The 27,003-nt window shown below is 27.9% G+C and overlaps 1 protein-coding gene across 3 annotated transcripts in view; it reads left to right on the forward strand.

Annotated features, from left to right (window-relative positions):
* LOC129965936 (uncharacterized) overlaps positions 1 to 27,003 on the forward strand; it is a 76,896-nt gene that overhangs the window by 16,616 nt on the left and 33,277 nt on the right. Inside the window, exon 1 of one of the 3 annotated variants that reach the window (XM_056080235.1) lies at positions 17,118 to 17,360. The exons of 1 other annotated variant lie outside the window; for it this stretch is intronic. Coding sequence is in view for 1 of the 2 variants with exons in the window: in XM_056080233.1 (XP_055936208.1) it covers positions 17,324 to 17,347 (24 nt within the window). In the remaining variant the exon portion in view is untranslated. Of the gene's footprint in view, positions 1 to 17,117; positions 17,361 to 27,003 lie in introns of those variants that run through there. One more of the 3 variants, XM_056080233.1, reaches the window with a different exon arrangement.

A 27,003-nucleotide genomic window follows, 5' to 3' on the forward strand; every position in this document is an offset into this window, starting at 1 on the left:
ACGCCCAGATTACGGGGAAGGCGCGCTACCCTTGTGCCAGGACGCCGGCCCTTAAAATTCTGTAATGCACTGTCAGAGGCAAAAGTATTCGCACAGATATTAATAAATTCTACCTTATATAATATACCTTTCTATAACACTATAATCTACCTTTATATAATATTTACGAATATAAATTAATTCGCAATTAATAAATTCTTACCTTTCTGAAATTTTATTCTTTTCATAGGAAAATATTTATTATAATGCCAAAAAACGAAAATTAAATTATTTATAACAAATATTAACCGCTTAACTGTTTTGCCCGATTTCAATAGTGCATTGATTTATCGAATTTTGATATTGTAAGCAAAAAATAAACCATTTATAACGTTTATAATTCAATATTAGAATTACTTCGAATGCATAGATAAGTCAAGTATTCAATGGATTTCCATTTGAATCAAAATAAGAAAATATTCCTAAAATAAAAGGTGTCATCTTATTAGATAGTAAAGAAAATAAAACAGTTAAGTGGTTAATAATAATGCCAGATTTTTTTTAAAGTTAATTTTATTTGCATTATTTTAAATTCTTTTATTAAATACAATGACATCTTAAATGAAAAATTCATAGTTAATTTTAGGCTTTTAGTTTAAAGGTCTGATAAATGAATTCATTAAATAAACTATTCGCTGAATGTCATTATATGACAATAATAATTTATAAAAACAGAAATTTAAAGTAAAACAAGACTTTTTATGTCATGTTAAAATTGCAGTAGAAACAAAAAACTTTAAATATGAAAATAGAAACATTTATTAAACTTTTTTGCGTTTTACCAAAAGATTTTATTTTAATTGAAAGTAAATTTAAAGAAAGAAATCGAGAGTGGGTCACTTACTTGTGTAATTTAAATTAGCATAACAAAACAGAATATGCATTTTGGAAGATTATCTTTTCTGTTGATATATTTGGTTTTGAATTTGAAACAAATCTACAGTATTGATAGACAACAAGACTATATTATAAATCTCACCAATCATTTTATTTCATTTTTAAATTCCTTTTTCAATGTCATCCATCTGTCGCCAATATGCAATTCAATACGCATATGTCACCAATATGTATTCCTATCTCTATTAATAAAAGTGAATATATAATAAATCTGTTGTTCTTTATAGGGTAGAATATTTGAGATTGAGATGTCAAATTTGGCTCAAATAAACTAACGGTGGGATGAAAATGTGGTCCTCTGAGAGGTGTTTTTTTTTTCGAAATTTTAATTAATTAAAAATTAAATGAAATGTTAGATTATTTCTTTAATATTTTCAGTTTAGCTTTCATATAATTTCCTCCTAGTTTAAAAGATTTTTTTAAAGATTTTAATGCGAAATAAGCAGCAATAGTTTTTATTGTTTTATTGCTATTGGAACAATTTACAATGTTAATACAAATATTTTTACTATATGTGTATCTTCTATAGTAAGCAACAGCAACAAGACTGCTTATTCTTTTATATTATTTTGCGATATTGAAACGAATATTACTTTTTTATTTTGTGGAATCTGAAAAAAAAGGCTTTCTGTGGTATTAAATAGATCAAGAAATTTAACCAGAAAACTCAAATATCTTGGCTCCTATTCTTTGTTTTCAGCATTATGTTTAAATTCAGCTAGCTTGGGTTTGGCCGAAAATATGTCTCGACCTTTTAAGTTGAATCATATGCATATTTTGCCTGAATAATAATAAAAAATAATAGTAGTTGGCAACACGTAATTAGATAGATTGAGCTGAGATTTATGCCATTAAAAATGCTTATGTGCATAATGAAGAGAAAATGTATAAAGCTATTTAAATTATGTGGCTGAAATGTTTACCCCAATTTGGAATGCAAAAATATTTTACTGGGAGAACCTAGAATATGAATTTATGCATAAGAATGGCAAATGGAATGAAATATAGTCATTGTTCTAGATGGACAAGTTGGTTAAAACGCTCTGACCCTTTCTCTGCTAATAATAAAAATGTGTGTGTGCGGGCGCGCGTGTGTGTGTGTATGCATGTGTTAGAGCACAGCCCGCTATATATAGAGCTACTAAATTTGGAATAAATATATTTTAATGAATGGACATCCATCTCGGAGTGATTCTTTAAAATATTAATTAATTAAAAATTAAACTGAATTTTGAGATAACTCCCAAACGTTTTATTGCAAAAAATTGTTTTTTGAATTTTTTTTAAATAAAAAAAAATTAATGACGTTAAGTTTCCATATAGTTTTTATCCCGAATGTTGGCAATTTCTTAAATTATTTTTCTGCCTTGTTTTCAACATTAGATTTCATTTTTGTCATAAAATTCAAATCGTTTTCATTGTTTCATCAAATATGATTTTCTTCTCTTGTTGAATGCTAAGGAAAATAATCTTATTTTTACCTGTACAATTTGCATGAAGAATAAAAAGAGAATTGCGTTGCCACAAAACCCATGCACAGTTAGAAATAAATCCACTATGCTCTTAAGTTTTTAATAATTCTATCAGATCATGAAATTGATTCCACTAAAATGAATACATGAGCCCAATTAAAATCCAATTTAAATTAAAGCAATTTTCAATTAAAAGTGAAGCAATTAAAATAGCACAGCTATCATATCTGTCGAAATTTTGATGTTTAAAACTTCTTTATAGAGAGGCTCCTTAAAGTGGGATTTTGCAATAAGAGTTTTATTTAAATTAAACGCAGTGAATATTCCCAATGAACCACTAGTCGTCAAAGGCGGGTATTAACAAATAAAAATAGTGTTTAATGTAGTGCAAAAAAAATGCTATCATTATATTTACTCTAAATAAAAATATCGCAAAATGAGAAAAACAAATCTCCCAAAGGTATTGTATACTTTTTCTACTCTTTTCTACAGCGTCGGTCTTCCATTATCATTATATTAAATGGAAAATCCTAAGAAGCTTTATTATTCTATAGAATAGCATTATAGAATGAATAAAACGTGGAACTTTAAATGACTAGTGAATTTCATTTCGCCTTTATTACATTTTCAACTGTAATTAAATAAAAAAAAAGAAATTTCGTTTCATATTTTAAATATTTTTGTCGGTAGATAGAAATATCGCCAGTTTTATTAATATTCACTCATAAGCCCATGCAGTTTTTATAATATCATCATTTTTCTAAGTCAAAAAAAAACAACATCCAAATTAAAGTTGATAACTTTTAACAAAATGGCAAGCACTGAATAGACTATGCGAATTCATTTCGCTTTTAAAATGTATATGTTTATAAAATATTTTTCAGTGGGACAACTCTATCTTGCAGCGAACATTATTAACACAGTTCTTTTTTTAGTTTCGTACTAACAGAATTTAATATCGCAGTGAATTATCTAATGCATTTCCCCTTTTCGCGTGATGTGAAACATTAAGAGAAATTTTTCCATTTAGTTTTGCAGGTTTGAAAAAAAATGTTTTTCTACTTTATTTTCCATGGGATGTATGTACGCATGTAAATGTCTGGTTTTATCAAAAATCCATTAATGCAGAAGGGAAATGGTTCATGTAAAGCCATGAGAAATGAAATTAAACTTTTTTAAGGTCTAAACATATATTTTAAAACTAAATCTTTTGAAGATAAAATATTTAAACATATAGCTTTACCTGCAGGATTTTTTTTGATGTTTCAAAATATGTATATTTCTTTTTTTTATAAGTTTTCGCGATTAAATACGTGCAAGCCGGAGCTTCAATTCAGATTGTATAAAACTTTAATAAAAACATTTTTTAAATTTGGATATATTAGTAAGATAATTTTAATGAGTAAATTTTGCTTATTAGATAGTTTTTAGAGAATATCATACAGTTGTGAATAAAAAAAAAATGCAAGAAATATTTTCTACATAATTTTACTTTTCATTAAGTATCCTCCAATTTGCATATTTGGAAATTGTTTGTATTAAAACGTCATACAATATGCTTGACAAATAATTTTCTTAATAGATTATAAACTTACTAGACAAATAATTTGCTTACAATATGCTAGACAAGTAAGGTTTTAAAAGAAAAATGTGCTTTTTAATTTTTAAATTGATCATATATTGGAAATAAAAATTTGAATAATTTTATATTATATATCTTTGCAACATTATTAACAACTATGTGTGTGTATGTGTGTGTGTGTGTGTGTGTGTGTGTGTGTGTGCGTGTGTGCGTGTGTGCGTGTGCGCGCGCGTGTGTGTGTGTGTGTGTGTGTGTGTGTGTGTGTGTGTGTGTGTGTGTGTGTGTGTGTGTGTGTGTGTGTGTGTGTGTGTGTGTGTGTGTGTGTGTGTGTGTGTGTGCTTTATAAAGCGCACTATCTAGATTTGACCTGGAGCTACATTTGGCTCTAAAATATTATAGAACATTTTATTCCGCTCTCGAAAATATTGTAGCACAAAACTTTATTTTACACCATTTTAAAATTTAAAGAATATCTTTTTAATAATTCTATTTAACTGCCGCGCAATTTTTTTATCCTGAATTTCTACATTTTTTAAAAAAAGATTTCTTTTAACACAATTTTCAACATAGAATTTTATTGTTGTTATGAAATTCAAAATGTATTGCATTGTTTCCTGAAAATATTTAATTGAATTATTTTCTTTTTTGTTATAAGCTAAAGATGACTAAATTATTGCTCTACCTTATTTTCAACATTAGGTTTTACCGTTGCCATCATTTTCATTGTTTAGTCAAATATGATTTCCTTCTATTGATGAAAACTAAAGAAAAAAAGTTTCTACAATTTATCATCACAATTTACACGAATAATGAAAAGGGAAATTATATTATCACGTAAGACAACGTATAACTTGAAGTAGATTATCCTGACACTTCAATTTTTAATGTCCGTTTGATGTCATAGGACTCAATTCCGTTAGGAAGGTTCATGTTTACAATAATCAGATACATATGAAAGGCTTTTAAAATAATACGGTTTTAATATCTGCCACATCATAGTGTTTAAAAATATTTTATTGTGGGACTATGGACATCAAATTATTCATAAGATAATTGAAATTATTCAAAACCAATATTTCACAGAGAACTAGTATACTGTCAGAGACAACTAGTTATTGATAATACAAACTTCACAAGATAATCAATATCATTTCATGGTCTTTACGTTTGTAATTAATTCCTGGAATATAATTCTCCACGTTTGAGAATTTTTCCATTCAATTTCTATGTTTTTTTGTCAAATAAGTATTTTAAATTAATAGTTTTGCTTCTACTAGAAAACTAATACAACTCCATTATAAGTTAAACAAAAAACTTGCAAAATATTTATCTAATATTAACCAAATCAGTTGAGGAAATGGGATTAAATTAAGCTAAAAAATTTTATTTTATGATCTTTGGTAGTAATACAGAAAACTGTAAAAATGTCGGTACGAAAAACCGACCTATAAAAGAAGATTGAGAGGAGTGAAAAGCTTTAAAAATAAGCTCCGATTTTAAGGAAAGAACTTCAGAACTTTTTGGTGTTTTGCTTTATTTTTCAAAGATGAGAAGCAGGAGCAAAGCAGTATAAATAACATTACAGCCTCGCTGACAGAGTCTTGTAAAGTGTAAAAGGTAACCAAAAATCGATCTGAGGCAATTTCATCTCCATGAATAAATTTAGCCACGCCGTCTGCCATATTTACTCTAAAATGCTGCTCTTATTTTTATGCTTCCCTATCATCTTAAGCTTACTTCTCATATGTTTACAGAGTATTTTTAAATATTTTGTTGGCTAATGTTAAACGTTTAAAGAATTACGAATTGAAAAGTATATGATTTTGAATAAAACTGTGTAGTAAAATAAATTCATATCTCGGTAAATTCATACATAGAATCTACTGGCATGATTCGTTGAAAAATATTTGATGTTTTTTTCCCTCTTTTAATTCAAAATTTAAATCGGGAGGGGGGAGGTAATATCGATGAATACGTGAAAAAGTCTGAGTTTTCGGATCGGAGATTTATATTAAGAGATTTGATTTCCCACATCCATCATGTATAAGGGCATAATGCACATTAAATTTATTGACGGTAAAAAATCTTAAGTTGGTGAGGTGTGAAAATTTGAAGAAGGAATATCCATTTAGATGTCTTTCTCCCCATCTATCATAGTACAGAATTGCAAAGCTCTTAACAAAACAGACCTCGTATAGATTCAAAACGGAAAGTTAATTTAAGTTAAGTTCAAAATTAAAGATTTTATTTTAAAGTTGCCTATTTGGGATAAAATAGGGAAAATTAACTTCTGAAAGAAGTCTCTAGAAGAATTAAGTTATGATAACAAAATATCCTTTCATTTTGTGTAAAATACTAGTTCTTTTTCAATTTACTACACTTTCTTAACAATTAACTACTTGCTAGCAATTTATCACCCACAACATTAATAGCATTCATTTATTCATATCAGCCAACTTTGAAGAACCCATCACATTACGCGAAAGCATTACTTGAAATAATACTTACACAGTAAAAGAGCATTCTGATGATTAAGTACGCACTCTAAGTGGCGAAATCTGTCCAGTTATTGAAGCTCGGGCTATGTCGTGGTTTATAAAACGCGTGGTATATATAATATATAGCAATAGCGTTATAAAATGGAGAATGGTGCATACGGGCAACCATGATATATTTGGACATTATGAGTTTTCGAAGGAAATACAAAGTAGCGAGATCGATACAGTGATTGGGCATTGGAGAACTCTCTCATGGTTTTTCTCATAAAGAAAAAAGCATTTGAAACACAACACAAAAATTCAAATCAATTAAAGTAGTGTTTGTTTTCTCGAAAATGGGAGATGATGGTGAAGAAACGACTATTAATGACTTATTTAATCTTCATGACATTTCAAAATGAGTAGACAATCTAACGTATCAATCATGTCTAAAATATGTTGTCACTCATCGAGATGACTGAGATCTTCTTTTTTAAAGTGAATTATTTAAAAGTAATTGTTTGTAGATGTATTATTACAGCCGTACTCTTTCTATCACACTTCGCTTAGCAAGATAAATTCGATTGCGAATTTAATCTTTTTGTATATACAGGGTGTCTCAAAACCTTGACCGCGGCTTTTATTCCTGAAATATTGATCGTAGACATATATTGTAAATTACAAAGTTACGTAAAAAAAAAGGTGCAAATTGCTATGAAATCAATTAAAGGTTTCAGGGGATTAAACTTTAAAAAATACAAAATTTAAAAAATTACCGTACAAAAAAATTCCCAATGAGTAAAATGTGCCGCATCCTCTAATAAGGTCATGTACGAAATTTCAGCGTTTTATCACAAAGAGTTTCAAAGATATGAAACTGCATAAATGCTGATTTAAACCAATTTTCAATGCCTGGATATGAGTTCGCAAAAAGAAAAAAAACATGTAGGATGTGCGTGTTTTAGGGGTTGTACACAAATTAAAAAGAAAGTAATGATTGAATAAGTAAATAATAATTTTACTATTTATTGGTTCAAAAGTATTAAAAATGTGTAGAAATAATAACTGAAAAGAAAGATTACATAACTTAAGATTACATAAAAGAAAGATTACATAAGGAAAGATTACTTTAATGAAAGATTACATAAGGAAAGATTACTTTAATGAAAGATTACATAAGATTTTTTACAAGTTTACTGACGTGCTATTTTTAAGTTATATTCTGCAATTCATGATATAAAATTTTAAAGTATTTTTCAGGAAACGTAGATTTTAAAATTTGTATTTAAAACTAAACATATGAAGCATATTTAGTTTTCTTATGATGCATTCCTGCGTCGCGTCATCTGCATTGAAGCTGCAAAACACTCTACGAAATTTTAAATCATTATTCATTAGCTTATTTCATAACATTTATCGACTTTTTTCTTACTAATATTTCATGATTTTGACTGACTGCATACTAAAATTTTCATTAGTCACTTTCTATAATCGAAGCTGAGACGAGAAAACGTTTTATTACTTTCCGAAGCACCGCAACATGTCGGAATTAAATCCATGAGATGCCCTGCTTCTAGCACGGAATAACCAGATATGAGCTCAGTAAGCATTGGGAAGGCTGCACTAAACTAGGGAAAAATTTAGGAGAAACATGCTTTCAAAGGGCTACTACAGTGAGACCAACTTATTCCTGTTTGTAGGGAAAATGAAAATCTAAAATCCTTGTTTTTTCCCCTCCTTCATCTACCTTGCTTCCTCTGGATTTATTATTATTATATTATTCTCATATTCCGATAAAGAGAACTGTTTCGTTTCACTGAATTTCTTGAATAATAAAATATAATAATGATGAAGGCCTGTCTGTGAATATGATAAATCAGAAATGCTACTAGTTAAAAGGATGAAATTTAGTAAACAGTTCATAAATCAATATTTCCCTTTTCAGTTAATGTTGACCGATTTATTTATTTTTTTAAAGAAAGTCTGTCTGAACGTTTGCGAACATGTATATGAACATGATATTTCTAAAATGCCTCGAACTAAATAAAGAAAAATTAGCATACGATTTTTTTTTCTTCAAAATTTTATATCTATTTCAAATTTTGGATCAAACTTATCGAATTATTGATTGTCTTCAAATCTATATATTCGATAATTTTTTAATGTAATAACTCATAATTGCAACAAGTTAGATGAATGAATTCTAGTATATGATCTTTTTTCTAGAATTAGAGATATATCTCTGATTTTTTATAGTATCTATCAATTGGAAGTACCGAGCATGTGTATGTGGTAATTCAAAAACGCAATAAGCCTGATAAAGGATTCTTGATGTGTCTTCTTGACATCAGAACTGCAAATTTAATACCCAACGGAAAGATGGAAGAGGTCCAAAATTCTATTTTCTTTACTATAGAAAATTAAACACGAAATGACTCAAAACTCACAATGCCAATATTCACAAGAATACTTCAGTTTGGACACGCCAGCCAGTGAGAAATTTTCCGATACTGTTGGATTTTTGATTGATGCGCCACCTCTGGATAAGATATTAAATTGTCACAACACTTTGTATAGAAGAATATAAAGAAAGATGTATTTCAAGGATAAAATAATAGGATAATTAAAAAGCAATTCTTTTGTGACATAGTTTGAGGTATGAATTTGTTCATTAAATCAAACTACATTAACTCATCAGTCAATTTCTCACCATTGTTATAATAATATCTTATTTTTCTAACCATAATATAAAGTTATAAAACATATAGTTGTTGGGATGATGCAATTTCTTCAAGCCAGCCCGAAATATATTTCTGATCTTTTCTCATTCATTTTTATTTTTAAAATATAACCTATACTGCGTTTATAAAGTTAGTTTTCGTATCGTAAAGCTACCAAGAAAAATGAATAAAATGTCATTATATGACTGCTAGAAATTTAGAAGGATCTTTGAAAAAGAAAGAACTCTTTTGAAAAATTTGTTGTATGAATCACCAATCAATGTTCAAAAATGTTTCAAAATATATTTTCTTAATTTGCTACCATATTTTACATAACAAAGAATAAAATTTTCTTTCTGTACTTTAATAAGATAAATTAATACATCCATTTCATAATATAATAATTTGATTAAAATATAATACTATGTTATTTTTTGTTAGAAAGAGAAATTTCATTATTTCAAATACAAGCTTTTTCTTTCGTTTCAACTATGTACTATCTGACAGATGCTTTTATGTAAATAATGTTTTCTCAGAACCTGTTGCCAAAGGAACAGACTCCAAACATTAGATTTAGATTACAATAGAATTTCACACTCGAAATCTATCCTTTCGGTAATAAATTCCAAAAGTAAGACACTAATATGAAACTTGTTAAATTAGAACATTTAAGAACATTGCAAAGTTCCAATAGCCAGTAAAGTAGATAGAAAGATAACAAAACCAATTCTAACTTAATTTTACAAATCAGGAAAGATTATAAAATTCAAAACTTGTAGTCTAAATTTAATTCGTCATTTTTATCAGGAACGAATTAATTCAAAATATAATTTCGAATCATTATTTTAAAAAAAAAGAGAGTTTGTTCACTTCGAAAATTCATATTTTGAATGATAAACATATTTTCGACTCTTGTTAATAGTGTGTGTGTGTGTGTGTGTGTGTGTGTGTGTGTGTGTGTGTGTGTGTGTGTGTGTGTGTGTGTGTGTGTGTGTGTGTGTGTGTGTGTGTGTGTGCGTGTGTGTGTGCGTGTGTGTGTGCGTGCGTGCGTGTGTGTGTGCGTGCGTGTGCGTTAACGTTCTACAATGCACATCATCTCCATCTTACTTGAAACTATATTCGGCTCTAAAATATTATAGAAAATTTTATTCGGTCACAAAAATATTATAGCACAAAACTTCTTTTATTGATAAGTAATAAAAATCTTAAATTTATTCTTTTTACAAAACTATTAGTTGGAGCTTATTTTCTAAAATAGAAGGTTAAATGGATTTCTCGGGAAACAAAATTGTATGCTCGACTTTAATTAGTCTTGTTTAACTATATTATGTTTCCGTTTTGAAGCAACTCGAAGCCTATTTTGGGATAAACTTCGTAATTTTCAATCACAGTCAGATGACACTTAAGTCGACAGTGCTCTCTTCAAATGTTCATGCCACACTAGAAGGAGAATGTTTGATTCTTCCAAATAGATTTAATGGGAACCAGCATATTTGATAGGTGAAATATTGCTTTAATCGGACTTCATATCTGGTACCATTTGCTTCTGAAATGTATACTTTACCATTAATATACCGCGATTCCTTGTTGTCAACGTCTTCAACATTCGCATAGTAAAATCGTAAAAGAAAAATAGACGATCTTGCGACTAAGTAAAAATTGCAACGCTTTCTTACTGTAAGCGCATGATTTGTTAAATATTGCTATATTTTTCAGATTTTTCCGACGCTATAATTTTCGAAATGAGGTTTCTCTAATTTTCTTCCACATATATGAACTAAGTCCTTCTGGAAGATGGTGACTTTTATGAAAAGTCCATTCATAAATGATAGTCATCTCTGGTCATCGTAATAATTTTTGTAATATCACATTGTGATAGTATATCCTAAGCTTTTTTAATGAAATTTCTTTATTAATAGTCTGACAACTATATTTTCATAAAAATATGCAGATAATCAACTTTTACTTTAAAACTGTAGGGAAGTATTGCATAAATCGTTATTTGTAAAAAATAAAAGAAAGAAAGAATATCCATCATTGTATTGAATGTGGAGGGAAAAAATGCGCAACTGTTCTTTTAAACAAAAGAAATGCCAAAAATCCAATAAATCGTAAAGTTAAACAATTACTCCTTTTTTTTCAAAAAGCAATTCAACTGGCATTTTTCTGAAGTTGTTTTCAAATTTTCTTTTTCTCCTGCCATATTTCTGCAGAAAGAGACACTTAAATTTCCGAAGAGAAAATACTTTTAGAAAAATAAACTGGAAGCTGTCCAAAATTCGGGAGAATCGCATTAAATTTTCAGTGTTTCTCCAAGAGCCAAGTGTCAAATTTTTCGCCCCTACTGATTATTAATAAACTTATTGTTTCAAATCTTTTGTTATTTTAAGTTATGAAAAGCATTTTAACCAAAATGGTTTTGATCGCAGAAGTCCATTCTTATAAAACTGAAAAGTTCATTGTACTTGTAATCCAATTAGAAAAGAATGATTAATTTTTGAAAAATATTGGGTATTTTAAAACAGTTTGTTGTCGCTAGATTTCAGCAGTCCCGATTATAAAGAAGAACGATATATTTCAGATATTAATTAATATGAATAAGGATAATAATAATAATTTAATATAAAGTTAAAGAATAATAAATATATTAACTCTACATCACATAATTTTTTCGTTTTTTGATCATGGTTGTACGATCTCTAAAAATTGATAATTCAAGAAAATTAATTTTGAACTCAAAATTTTTATTAAAATAATTAATTTAATAAGCCAATTGCTCATTTAAAATTTGTCAAAATTTTCTTTATGAAATTAAAAAATTTTATATTTTAATTTTTTTAACGTAAATGGGGAAAAGTTTATTTTAAATTAAAGAAACCTCGCATTTTCGATAGCATACAAATATCCTAATATGTAAAACGCTTTATATAATGAATAATGGAATCTGAATGCATCTAAACAATGAATAATTTTTCAGGTGTCTGAACACTTACCATTGTACATGTGTAACAAATCACCCAATATTTTCAATTTTTCGAAAAAAAAAACTTTTCCCATTTTTTATTTTATAAATTTACTAGCCGCCTTTGGCGACCAGCCGGTTCGCCAATCTCAATGTTCGTTAAAATTTTAATAATTAAATATTTTATGCAATTTCTACTTTAATAGCTTCTTCATCAAAATATTTTAAAACTTCAAATTTTGATTATCATATAATTCATTCATAATATTATAAAGGCCTTCAGTCATAACGTAATATGTATCTCTCTCATTTTCTGTTAGCACCCGTAGAATTTATGCTTTAAATTAAAGTGCAAAGAATTTATCTTCAATTAATATAATAATATTTTTTACTGAAACAAAGCATTTTTTTATAATCTGATTACTGAAAATAGAGTCACTCAGCGTTTAAACTTTATGGGCACTAAAGAATATTTTTTTAAATTTATGTAATATCTCAAGAGTTGGTCAACAAAATTTTCTTAGATTCATTATGAGCAGATCGATTCATTAACAATGTTTAAATTTAAATGCATCAAACACTAAGAAAATAAAACGAATCGTTTAAAATAAACGGTTGAAAACAGGTTTTAAAAAAACTACTTAAAAAACGTTGTACTTAAAACTATAAGCATATACATGTTGTCATGGCAACAATCAGAACAGAATGCGCATGCGTGAATTTTCTTCGCCGGTTACGTAACGCAAATACGTGATTTTTTCTACGCCAGTTGGGGTAACGCTATGCGGATTAGAAATTTTTAATTTCCTTTATTCTGTTTTATTTTAATTCAAAAGTACTTCAGAATGAATCTGAAAGATTGATTCATTAACAATGTTTAATTTTAAATGCATCAAACATTAAGAAAATAAGCAGAACCGATTGAAATAATCCGCCGAAAAATTTTAACCCTAGCCTCATTACTGTTGGGAGAAAAAAACAACGGAAGCCTTTCTCGTTTGGCGCTGGGGATAATGGAAGATTTTTTTGGCGGAAAAGTTGGCGGTGGGGAAAATGGAAGATTCTTTTGGCGGGAAAGTTAGTTTTTAATTAATAATTAAAATTCTAATTAAAATTTCAAAAAAAGGGACCCCAGGTGCACATTCTCGACCTCTAAGGTATACATGTACCAAATTTGATAGCTGTATGTCAAATGACCTGGGCTGTAGAGCGCCAACACACACACACACACACACACACACACATTGAGCTTTATTATAAGTATAGATTAACGGTTGCTGTAATTCTTTTGTCAAACTTAAATTGTAATGCCGTGGAACATTTTCATATTATTTGTATATTGGGGAGATAAATAAATATACATTTTACTTCATTTATAATTTACTAGTCGAATATTTTGAACAATGAACTTCGTTGTATCTTAAAGCAAAAAAATTTTTGACTTTAATTGTAATTTGTTAAATTGTTATTGATTTCAATAAATAATTGCTTATTTTTGATAAAATTTTCTACTAAATTAATTTTTCTACTTTTTAAAAGATTTTTATATACAGTAAATAAATAAACAAAGCATATTAAATTCCTTATATATATATAACAAATTATTTGTAAATTTCATCAAAACACTCTAAAAACGAGAATGACCCCAGAAGTAATAAAGATAATTCTTGGGTAATAGATACATTCTATGAAAAGTTTTTCCATTTTCTAATTGATAATGTGTAACATGGTTTCCAACTATCTTTAATACAATAAAAAACACAATAAAAGGCACAAAAAAAAGTGAAATATTATTATTAATATTAGTCGCATTTGCCGACCAGATTGCTCGCCGGTTATATTGGTTATATTTAATTTCAGATAAATCATTTAAATATATATTCATATTCACTATTCCGCCATGTTAGACAATAAAGCCTTGTTATTTTGATTGTCTCTCATATGTTCTGTTCATTCTATACATGACATTATAGCTATGCAGGAAGTTCATCTATCTTCTAAATTTTGCGTTATTATAAATCAACTTTTTGTCTGTAAACTACTTAGATATTGAACAGAATCCATTTATTTTAACTTTCAATCATTGAAGAAAATCACGCTATTAAATATTTAATAAAATATTCAAAATGATTTGAACCTCCGAGCAACAATGTAATCTATTATTAAAAAATTAGATAAAAAAAATATTTAAAAAAAATCTCCAAAATTTTGAAAAAAATTTGCTAATTAAACTAATATAATTAAAAAGACATTTTTTTAAAAAAAATTGAAATGGAATAATATTAACTGTTTTTCAATAATATTATAGAAAGTTATTGCTTAAAAAAAACAAAATTCATTTTAATTTTTCATTAATCAAAATTTTAATTAAAATTTTCAAAACAAAAGACGCTCTGAGGTGCACATTGCCACCCTCCAAGATATATGTGCCAAATTAAGTGCATATTTATTTAACATGTGCCGATGTAGGTGTTATAAGTCAAATGGTCCAGCCATCTTTATTAATAATAGAGATGATATTAGCGAACAAAGAGTCTTATATAAAAGATTTGAATAAATTTTGTAAAAACATTCCCCCATCATTTAAATCTTCTTTGCCTATAAATTACAATGCGGGAGTATATTCGAATGCATTGAATAAAGGAAATTCATATTGTTTTAAGAACGGAAAATGATTTATTACTTTCTAAGATTTGGGTGAAAAATTGTTTCCAATATCATTTTGGAGAGAGAATTATATTAGACTCATAAAAAGGAGTATAACTAGCCTGTGCATGTAGAAGTTTATTACTAGGCTTTGAAACTGAAGTTTTATTCATTTTCCTCCATTATTTAAATCGGTGAAAACGCTATTCCCCGGAATTGAAAATAAATTGCTGCTTTCTTAAAAAAAAAATGCCTATGGAAATTAAATTCTTCATTTCGGAAACCAATAATTAAAACAAAATAATGAAGTTATTAAATTCGTTATGAGTTTTCTATAAAAGACGAGGACTGGAGGTTAAGAATATAACTAAGTTTTAATAATGTAACCTTTCTAAAGCAAATTCCCCTTTGCAACGTCATAGACGTATCCTATTTCCATATGCATTTGCATTACAATACATACATAAAGGCCTTTAGGCAGATATTATCAATGTTACAATCTCGTTAGTGCCATTATAATGGGAATCTGCTAAATATGGATTAGCTTCTTTATTCAAGGAAAGCTTATTATCTCTATTTCTTTATAGCAAGCTTGCTGGTGTTTTGTCATTTCTTATTCAGTCTTATATCCAATCGGGAAATCAGGAGTAATATTCACAAAAATGAAGGAAGGTTTAGTATTACTTCTAGCAATAATGGATCGATCCATTATTTTATTGGGATAAGACTTACGTATTTTTGATTAGATTAGAGTGAATATTAAAAGTGTTATCCAACTGCACAACTTATAAGGGGAAAAGGATATACAATTCAAGCATATTTGTGTATGATTTAACTCATTTTATTGATAAGCTTAACTACTACAAATGAAATATCTTTTCTGATATTTTATATATGCACACTTAAGTAGAATCAAGATCTTGCGATATATATTAAATGTGACATGCCAATTGAGTTTTGGAATTCTTTAAACATCTTGCAGATGGGAAAAGGGTGTGACGTCATAATGCAGCGCATAACAATTCGCAGTGAATTTCGTATTTAGAATTTCAAAATTATTTTGGCATTCCTATGATTACATAGTTTGAACTAACTCCGTTAAGCTCCACTCACACTCCAGCTGATGAGATTCAACTGTAAAGCTTAATCCAAATATCAAGATTAAATGCATTTTGATCTCTTCCTGAGGTGTTATTCCAAGGATAATGTTTTGGGGTTTTTTTTCCAACTGCCCATTTATTTAACTAAATATCGTTTAAGACAAAAATAGATTAATGATTCCATAAGTATGATATGATTAAAAGTTCACCTCTGACAGATTATGTAAGAATTTGTGAAGAATGCAACAACCTACTAAATGTGATTCCAAAACAAGTGTTGTTTTATATTTTGTTGCAATTGTATGCATTTATTTAATGGTGGATTTCCAACTAGGAGGGTTAGGTTGTTGCTTAGAGCTGTCAGACTGGTTGAAAGCAGCAAAGAAATTGATTAAAAAATGTTATTAGTTTGATTGCTAAATTAATTTGTAAAAAATACAAATTCAATGAAGCTTAAAAATTCAGACAACATTAAATTTTTGTCAAGTATAATTAATCAGATTTCTATATGTTTCAATTCCTTCACTTAGTTATAACTAATTTATAAAAACTGAAAATCTACTTCTGTAATATTATAAACAAACGTAGATGGCATGCTATCTTGATTAGTAATAAATAAATAAATAAATATAGATGTTTCACAGAATTAATAAAATAAAAAAACCACCAAAAATAACTCATTAATATTTTGATTCAGTTAAAAATTAAATTTACCAGTTTATTTATCAGAATTTCATGATGTACACTGATTAGGGTCGCGAAATGTCTAAATCTACCATTCCCTTTGCTTTAGCACTCACTCTATACAAATGTCAACAAATGCAACTCAAAATGTAATTAAAATATAAATTAAAAGCTTTAATAAAATATACAAAATGCATAAAATTTCCAAATAGCACGGTACTTTCATAGAAGGTCGTTAACATATGTAATGATATTTATGGGAAAACAAGTCTAAAACCAGTAGTTAATTTCTCCTTCTAGGCATCATTCCAACGGAAAAGATTCTGAAATGCGATTCCGTTTAACTACTTATATCATTTATTACACGGCTAAGAACACTTTAGAGGCTTCGTTTCTTGAAAGAAAAATTTAAAACATCCAGTCTTGAAATCTCCCCAATTTTACGTAACTACTACAGCAGCGAGAGAGAAGAGGAAAAAAATGGAGCACCCTTTTCTCCTCCACCCCCACTGCGCACGCGCACTCCCATACTCCACCCTTGGTGATGAGGAACCCAGTGATCATGTCCGCAGCATCACACAGACGCCATTACGGAGTGTGTATAACAGCGATATTTTCTGGACACATCTTCAACCACGCCCAGTAGCAGGGTACACAAATCAGTAAGGTACCCTCTCCGTTCAATTTGTTTAAAGGACCGAACCGGTACATACTCTGGCTGTGAGGTTTAAGCGACGCTTGCTTATGCCATGGAGCGGCGGAACCGTGGTAAGTCTAGCACGTAAGCCTGCTTTTTTCCCTAGCTGGCATTTGTGTGTGTGTGTGGTGTCAGAACATCCGGGAGAAATGAAAATCCGGATAAAATGAAATTTCAACCCGGAAATAAGGTTATGGTGAGGATGACAGGATTTAGTTAGAGAAAGGAGAATTGGGTTTAAATACTTTTATCCTCTTCTCATAGGATTTTTGCAGAAATGGAAAAAAAGGGAAACCAGGAAGTAAAGAGATTGATTTTTTTATTTGCTTCCTATTTAAACTAATTATAGGGCACATATAAATCATCCTTTACCGATTAGTAATCAATAAGATTATTAAAATAATATTAATTTGATTTTTTAAATGATTGATCCAGTAGTGTGAATGAATTGCTTAGATTTGAAGATAGGCAATATTGGGGGAAAAATGAGAAAAAAAAATCAACCTGATGAATAGTTTCTATCTTAAGTGTTTTAGGCTCATTAACTGATTGATCTTTTTCATTGATCCTTTTCTTTCATAACAAATCGGAAACTAATTGTGCTTATTTTTATATTAATTAAACTTGGTTACTATACGAATGATTATGTTTATGTAGTGATTAAATTTGAAATAATTAATGTCAAACAACATTAAAAAAATATTATTAAAGATTTTCTTAAACTTCCGATATTAGTCGCATTTTTAATGTAAATTTTAAGCATTATTTTGTATATATTTTTCTTTTGTACTGGCATTAAAATGCTAGAATGGCATAAATGCCATGTATTTTAAACTATATTCTGAATAGTATTTATTATCTAAATCAAGTAAACAAGCTTAAACCAAATAAACAATTCATAAATAATTTTATTTTAAAAGTTTCACAAAGAAGTAAAATTGTGTTTTATGAAACACAAAATAGATTTGTACAAGTGACATAAAACTACATAGTTGCAAAAATTCCTCGCCGTCTTAAATCTTATTGTCATGTTATTTCTTTAAATTCGGAGCTATATAAATAAAGTGGAAAGTTTTTATTTTTTATTATTCTAATGGAAACTGTCCCAGACTATGATTAAAGTTTAATTAATTATAAAAAAACAGAAACTCTAAAAAAAGGCAGAAACATTTCGAGATCGCTAAAAAAAATTCAAAAATCTTTATCTGTACTAATCATTTTATTATCCGACATTAATTGTTGAGAAAAATAGTGGAAACTAGATTGTAATCCTATTTAAAACTTATATAAAAACAATTTCTACTTCCTCTAAAAGTCTTAAATTTTATACTCTGTAATTCAATGTGCTTGGAAGAATTACAAAATTTTATCACATCAATATCTGAAATCAGTTTTCAGTGCAGCATTGATCAGTTCGCTATAAAACAATCGTTACAGAGAACAGGTATTTTCACCACACTACTGCGGAAAAGCTGTCTTAAAGTTAAAGTAAGAAATTTGTTTTAAATCGAGAACTGAATAGTGTTTGAAATAAAATCAAAAAAGAATCTTGTTAATTCATTATATATGGTTTTAAAAGTTTTAGGATATATTTTTTTCTAATGATCATTCTATAAACAGTTTCGTAACATGTCAATTTTGGTTCCCAAAATTCTAGACACAATATCATGTTTAACAAATAGCATCACTTATCTCAATTTTCCAAATTTTTACAAGACGAAAAATAGATTTCGAAATCTAAAATAAATTGTGGCAACTTTATTTTTTTCTTATTAATATATCATTTTTTGTCTCATATACCTAGCGTGAAAAAATTCCGCCATATCTGTTAATGTTGCTTTAAATTCCCACCCCCTTCCCTTGTAAAATTTAGAAAAGTGAGATAGATAATGTTGCTTTTTAAGAGATAGTGTAGAGATATAGTGTATTTTCAAATATGGAAAAAAAGACATAAAACTAAAAGTGTAAATGTAGGAAGGATCATTAGAAAAATATTTTTTATATTAAAAGTTTTGCATCTGTATCTGATAAATTGAAAAGGTTTATAATATAAACACATTTCTCTTTTCTCTCATGGTTTATAATATAAACACATTTAGTTTGCTTATAAATATATATATTTTTTACTTTAACTAAAATCAATAGTAATGCATTTTTGTTTGTTAGAAAATACGTGTATTTTGAAGCAGTATGAAAAGCACGAAATAACAAATCTGTTATTACAACGCAAAAACATTAAAATTACATCTTCTTTTAAAGGTTAAGAAAGTAATCCAAATGATTATCAGTAATTATATAACACTAGATATAATAAAAAAATGAAATTATAATTCTTTTGCTATAACCTAGACGTATAAAAAGTACCTGAAGCATGTTAAAAACAAAAAATTTGAAAAATAAATTTCATTTTTTTTTTTTATTAATGCTACTTATTCGATTTTGAAAAGCAGTTTTATAGAATAGATAAGAGACTACAATTTCAAGCTGTGGAAAATTAAAACATTTCTCTTTTCTAATTGCTTCAATCTTGATAAATTATGCATATCGTAACAAATATTACATTTTATTACCATATATAATCAAAAGAGAATGTATGTGCGTGCATGTTGATAAACTACAGGACATGCATAAACCTGCCGAATTTGACACAAATATACTTCAGAATCTGGAAATGTGCACTTTGGATAATTTTTTAATCTAATTAAAATGTCTTAAATTAAAAATTAATTAAAATTTTGGCATTTTTTCGAGATGACTTCTGAAAATGTTATAGAAAATATATTATTATTTTTGTCAATAAGCAATTGAGAACATAATAGAATAGTCCATCATTTCATGAGCTTATTTGCTTTAAAAGGTATTGGAACTTTTATCATTTGCTTTTATCATACAATTTAAATTTCAGCAAATTGTAAATCTATATTTACTTTTTCATCTTATCTCTAAACTACTAATTTGTATGTGGGTGTGTGTTGGCGCTGTGCAGGCCAGACTGTTTGATCTGTCGCTACCATATTTGACAAATATATACTTTGAAAAATAGGAATGAGCAGCTAGGTGCGATCTTTTTATTTCTAATTAGAATTTTAATTAATTAAAATTTAAGTTGGATTTTGGTGTTTTAACTAGATGGCATCTGAAAATATTATAGTCCGAAAATGAATTTTATGTCATTTTAATATTTACAAAGAAATAATATAAATTACAATAAATATTTCAATATAGATATATAAATGAAAATTACAATAAAATAACACTGCTTTAATATCAGACTATTTGACGGAATCACGGACTTGAAGTTATGTTTATGCGATTCAAATAAAATTAAATATTAGTTAATGTTCCCGGTGAACCAGCTGGTCTCCAAAGGCGATTAATTTAAAATAATAAGAAAACATTGTATTTTCTTGTATTTAGTTTCATTTTGAAACTTAGCTACTTCTAATGTTAAATATTTTGTTTGTATCATTCATAGTATATTTCAAATTGCAAGATTTTGCATTAATTATCAGAGTTTTATTTTAGAGACAATAACGATGGAAAGATTAAAAACATAGATTAGCGTTTCTTAGAAAAATGTCATGTCTAAAAATAGCTGAATATTATTCTAATATTTAGAGCAATTTGCCTAGCACTATTTATAAATTACAAAGCACTATTTATAAATTTATATAAATTTTTATTATATATAACATAATAACAAATAATTAACAATATTTTTGAAATTCAGAATATATATATTTTCTATTATTCATAAAGAAATTTGCTCCTCGTCGATTACAGAATGTAAAACCATTGCATTATTCTCATTTAAATACCAAAAATAAAACATTTTAAGCCGATTACTTGATTTTTTTCACTCTAAGATTTTAAATTGTCAAGTACGGTTTTCCAATATTTTAAGGAATCATGACTTGTAGCTTTATTCTTTTTACTCTTGATACTTTTCATTTTACTAATCTGTAATTTTTTTAAGAATTAAAAATAAATTGGAATTGCATTTTCATTTATCTAAATTGCTTTTTAAAAATGTTAATTCTGTTTCAGTACCATCTAACAAACCTGATAATAAAAATTAAATATTTTCATTAATCAAAATATAATTAATTATATCGCATATTGTGCTTCACGAAATTAATTTTCAATTCTTAAAACTTAAATTCTGATAGCAAAAGTATCATGATTAACGCGTAGTATCAATCTTTTGGACACTACTTGATGCCAAAGTGTGATGTCATCCTAAGAAAAGTAAAATAAAATCCAATTTACACGGACATCAATAATTTCTTTGACTATTTTCGCTACATGCAATTACCTAATGGTTACTATCCTAGTTGTAAGCTGATCCGTCATTTAATTGTTCTTTATGAAGAATGGGGGCACACTGGACCATAAAGCGGCTTCACAATCCTCATCTAAGTAGCTTTTTATGTGCGTTGGTCTTGAAAATCGATGATACTTGTAGAGCTATAAGTGAAAACTCCATTCATTTCACCTTCACCAAGGTTAAAGTCTCCTTAATGATGTGAACGCTTCCCTTTGTTATTGGTTCTCTTGTTTTAGTAATACTTCGGCTTTGCTTATTGAGAACCATTAAGCTTCGAATGCGATAAGAAAATATTAAACTTGCAAAGATGGGTTGACCAAGCATAATCATTGTTTGAATTGCTTTCACGTCGGATAAGAATAGCTATTACATTTTTCCAATTTTTTTTTATTTTTTTTATTTAAGATGTGCCTTACTTCCAAGTTTTTGATTATATTATTTAAAATTATCTGAAAATAAAAAATGGCATTACTTTAATTAAGTTTATCTTCAGCATATTTTGAAATGATACAAAGATTGTCAATTACTTGGATATCTTTTCAAAGTTTCCTATTTCTGATTCTTTTATTTTTCATTTTGAGGGATGTTTTCGAACAAAGCATTACGATATTTATATGCCATTAAAGAAAAAAATTTAATGTTTAATACAGAAAAACGGAATGTCTTTTTGAAATGGTCAAGATAAAGCTGGGGGCAATTAAAAAGCTAGACAATAATAAAATGAATTGCCGATAATATTTAAAACAATATTTTGATTCTTAATTTAATGACTTAAAAGTTTCTAAGAAGTAATTATTGTTATTAATCAAAAACCGAAATAAAAAGTTTATGAATGACAAAATGTATTTTTTAGTTTCCGCATATAAATTCGCATTTCATTTTTACCTACGTTTTATTTCGTCTTTACAAAAATAGGCACTTCGCTTCTTGGATGAGAAATATTTGAAGAAATTTAACTCTCCATATTGAATTTAAAATTATACCTTAAATAATTCAAAAACATATTTAATGTCGATCAATTATAACTAATCTATAAAAAATTAGATTTTTGAAAGAGCATTCCAAGGAGTTTCACCAATGCTATTTTTCGAAAATAAAACAAGCATTGATTCTATGTTGTTAAAATTACAAGACAAGATAAATAGAAATAAATTTAAATAAGAACAGGTCTTAAACACACAATTTTATTAGTGTTTTAAAGTGTAAAAATTTATTTTAATATTGATAATTCTATATTTTTGCGTTTTTAATTTATAATCCGCTATTAAAAATATTATGGAATCTTTATATCAAAATATTAATGTATCTTTCATAAATTTAGAATCAGGTGTATGGAATCATAATATTATTAGATTAATGGATCATTAAGTTCTTAAAATGTTAAAATTGTCCTTATTGGCTTCCGTTGACACTATTAATATTATATTCTCGATTCATTTTTGTTTTCAAATGAAATTTAAAGTCGAAAGCAGTGATAAAAAAATTAATTTAAGTATGGGGAAATATTAAAAATGGGATTAAATTAAATAGATATAGGCAGAAAATTAGGAAAACGCATCTCACAATGAATGGAATGGTGTAAAGTTTTTAAAGTATTAAAAATTATATGACTACTGAAATTTGAAGTTAAATAATATTTCGCTAAAAAAAATTAAGACAAAGTTACCGAAAATGTTTAATTGAAAATTGTGGCTAGCTAATAATAGAAAAAAGATTGCATTTTCTATTCTTTTGTTATTAATTGTAATATTCTGTTGTATTACTCAATTTTATTTTTTATCTTTTCCTCTGTTTTTACTAAGTTTTAAAGATAATTTACAATGTATTGTTCATGGCTTTTAAATTTCCTTTGTGTGTTGTTTATTTATGGCATCTTGTTCAATAATACTTTAAAGTTCTGATCATTTTAAACGTCACTGAATTTCTTTAGCAATAATATACCTTAATATAACCAGTGAGATACGAAATATCCTTACAGTTAAAATTCTCATTTTTTTTTCCTGAATTATCATGGCTTTGACAGAATATGAAATGACTTTGACAGAAATATGAATGTACAACTTTTAACATTTTTTTAAAAAACAATAACCAATAAAACTTATCTAGGATAATGCAGAAGAGTTATTTTAAAAATTAGAATTGAAATTCCCTGATAAATAGGATGTGTACAGCAAAAGCTTTTTAAATCATGACATTTTTTTTTTTTCATTTATTTGATCTTAGTAGCTCCAATTTTTTTTTTTTTTCGAAGCCTGGATCAATGAAAAGATTTTAAATTTATCTCTGCGTGTCTATCTGGCCAAAAGACATTGTTGTATCATTAATATTATCCACTGTAATTGCTCTCATTAAAAATTAATTTAAACTTCCTGTTCTGAAAAAAGAAAGAAAGAGAATCGCTTAAACGCGTCACTGTGATCCAAGACTGAAATCATCAGTCCTGACAAACGGTCATTTCACAGTAGTTAGCGTAGGAGCAGGAAATGAGTCTGGTGTAATTGCTTTGAACTGAAAATGAATACCAGATTTAAAATCAAGATACAAATCTTTCATTTGCATATCGTAAAACGTATTTTTCTGGTCAAATACAACATTCTGAAATTGCTGCGAATACATCTTTAATCAATCAATATGATCATTTGAGAACTTATTCTTTATTTTGGTAATAGTTTGAATTTTTTTCAAAATATTTTCTACCAAATTATTATTCAACTAGTCATTTTTTTCTCTCATTCAGTATAAATTTTATTTTCTTATTTCTAAACTTTAGCAGTATAAATTTATTTTTGTATCGTGATTCAGTAATCTGTATCAAAAGTAATTTTTAAAAAGATTCGAGTTTCCAATTGTTAATATCAGGCATGCTAATGCTTTATACTTCAGTAATATATTAATTTTTTATTCTCTATATATTTTTCTAATTACTCTTAATTACAGCTACGATAAAGTATACACACATACAATGTATTTAGAATCATTACAACGCGAAACACAGCAACTAAATGACAAATATTGTAGAATAAGCTTTTAAAAATTGTTAAAATAAATAAAACTTTGTACGGAAGTATAACTGGTATCATTTGGTATTAGTATATAAATTTCTAACTTTTGGAATTTTAAAGTGCTCTAAAAATATAATTTTTGCCATAATAGGATAATATCCAAAGATTTTGATGAAAATATATATATTCCGATTATTTTTTTTAATTTGAAATGTGACAAATATTTTTATAAACTCTTTTTAGTGAGCACCTAGAACCCAAACTTAATCACCCAAATTTATTAGTTCTTATGAGCCAAATCTGATGGCTCTAGGTCCAACTTTGCAGTGTGCAGCGTTTTGAATAATTTTTGATGTTGAATCATGCTATTTGAGGATAGTAGTATCCAGCCTTTATATATTATAGTATTAAAAAAAACATCGTGGTAATATCTAAAGACTAGATACTATCTGTTGCCAATTTGAATAATGTGTTTTCCTTGAAATCTTAGAGACACCGATGCTTTTCTGAGGTATCTACGCACTTTTAAAAATAATTAATTATTTATAAATATGATAATAACGGTATTTTTGTTATTTAAATGCCCTTATTTATATTCAAAGAATAATTTCTAATGCTAAAAGCCTTGCTATTATTAAGCAAATAGAGGAAAGAAACGAATTTTTACAAAAATACCTCATAACTGTTAATGGACATACAAATATATCTTCTAACAGTCGATACTTCATAATTAAGCAATATATTTTTTGTAACTATTATATCGGTGAGTAATTTCAAACAAATTATATAGAAATCTTTTGTGTTAGTGTGTGTGTGTGTGTGTGTGTGTGTGTGTGTGTGTGTGTGTGTGTGTGTGTGTGTGTGTGTGTGTGTGTGTGTGTGTGTGTGTATGTGTGTATGTGTGTGTGTGTGTGTTTACATGATATGCTAGATTTTTGTTTTCTATTATTTTAACCGCATTAGTTTGCAGCAACAATATGATAGAAATCTGTTAAATCCTACTTAAAATGCCTTAAAATTAATTACTTGGTTCTATGTTACTTAGTTCCATGCATAATACGCTGTGATTGTATTTTATCTTTAAAAAATTTAGTAATTTTTGAATTGTATGGATTTTTGCTCATTTAAAAATGAAAAATATTTAACCGTATTTGTAGTATACGTGAGCAAAAACAAATACAAATACAAGAATATAAATTCACCTCCCCAATTATTAAATCTTGAAATCTGAATGACTAATGACCAGTGCATTTACTTAATCATTGATAAATCTTCTACGCCTTTGTTCAGACAAACGCGGGTCAAAAATCCTGAAGACGCAGTCGAAAATGTGAATCGATTGATATAACTGGAGCTTTTCATTCAAGGAATCTTATCGAGCGGCGTACCACCCAGTTCTGACGACACCACTATTGAGAAGAGCGACACCCAGTCGCCTGTCGCGAGCGCACTGCACGAAAGGCTACGGCCACATGGAATGCGTGGCCCCCTCTCCCCTCCAGACACGTTATCACGGACGGGTGGTGACTATATCAGATTTGTTTGTCTATTGCGAACTTTGCCGAGCCCTTTTCGGTGTTTTAAAATTAAAAAAAATAAGCAATAGTTGCTGGTAATTTTCAGTCATTCACTAAACATAATAAAAATTCATGGAAAAAAAAATAGCAAAATAATAATAATAATGTAATTAAGTTAGAATTCGCTATAATTTTAAACCATTTAGTTTTATGATGAACAATAGTTATAGACAAAAGTTGATTTTCAGAAGAAAGTTTGCAAAAAGTTGAATAAATAATGCAATTAATGGGGCAATCAAACTTCGGTTATTGACACTCCTTTCTATGAAATTTAATATTAATCCTAATAATTCGCAATATATAACTCAAATAATTAGATTAGGGTGTTGCCGAATTCGACCGACAAATTCAGAGGAGTGAAAGTAGACATCAGGAGGATAAAGAATCACCATACAACATGGGGTCCCAAACGACGTTTAGTAGGTGAAAATCGCAAAAATATAGGGAGTCCGAAACTGTTGGAAACTGTAAAAAATTAATAAAAAAATAACAAATGGTGTTTTTCAATTATGATTTTTTTTAAGTGAAAGGATGGGATTTGATGATCTAGGGGGTCGTAAATTACTGAAAACGAAAACGTAATTTAGAACACATATTTGTAAAAGTATTAAACTTGAAGAAAAATAAAAGCTTAAAAATGTAAGAAATTTTATATTCTATAATTTGATATAAGTGTGTAGTGTGAGAATTGGGGAGTTTTAAAGATATTTAAGAAAAACTAAAATGGGAACCAGAAAACATCGCTGCAACATCAGTACCGGTGTTCGCAGAGAGCGTTGTCAAATTCGAAAGATAAATTCACAGCAAGGATAATAGGCATG

Source organism: Argiope bruennichi, chromosome 4 (assembly GCF_947563725.1).
Source record: "Argiope bruennichi chromosome 4, qqArgBrue1.1, whole genome shotgun sequence".
NCBI lineage: Eukaryota > Metazoa > Arthropoda > Arachnida > Araneae > Araneidae > Argiope > Argiope bruennichi.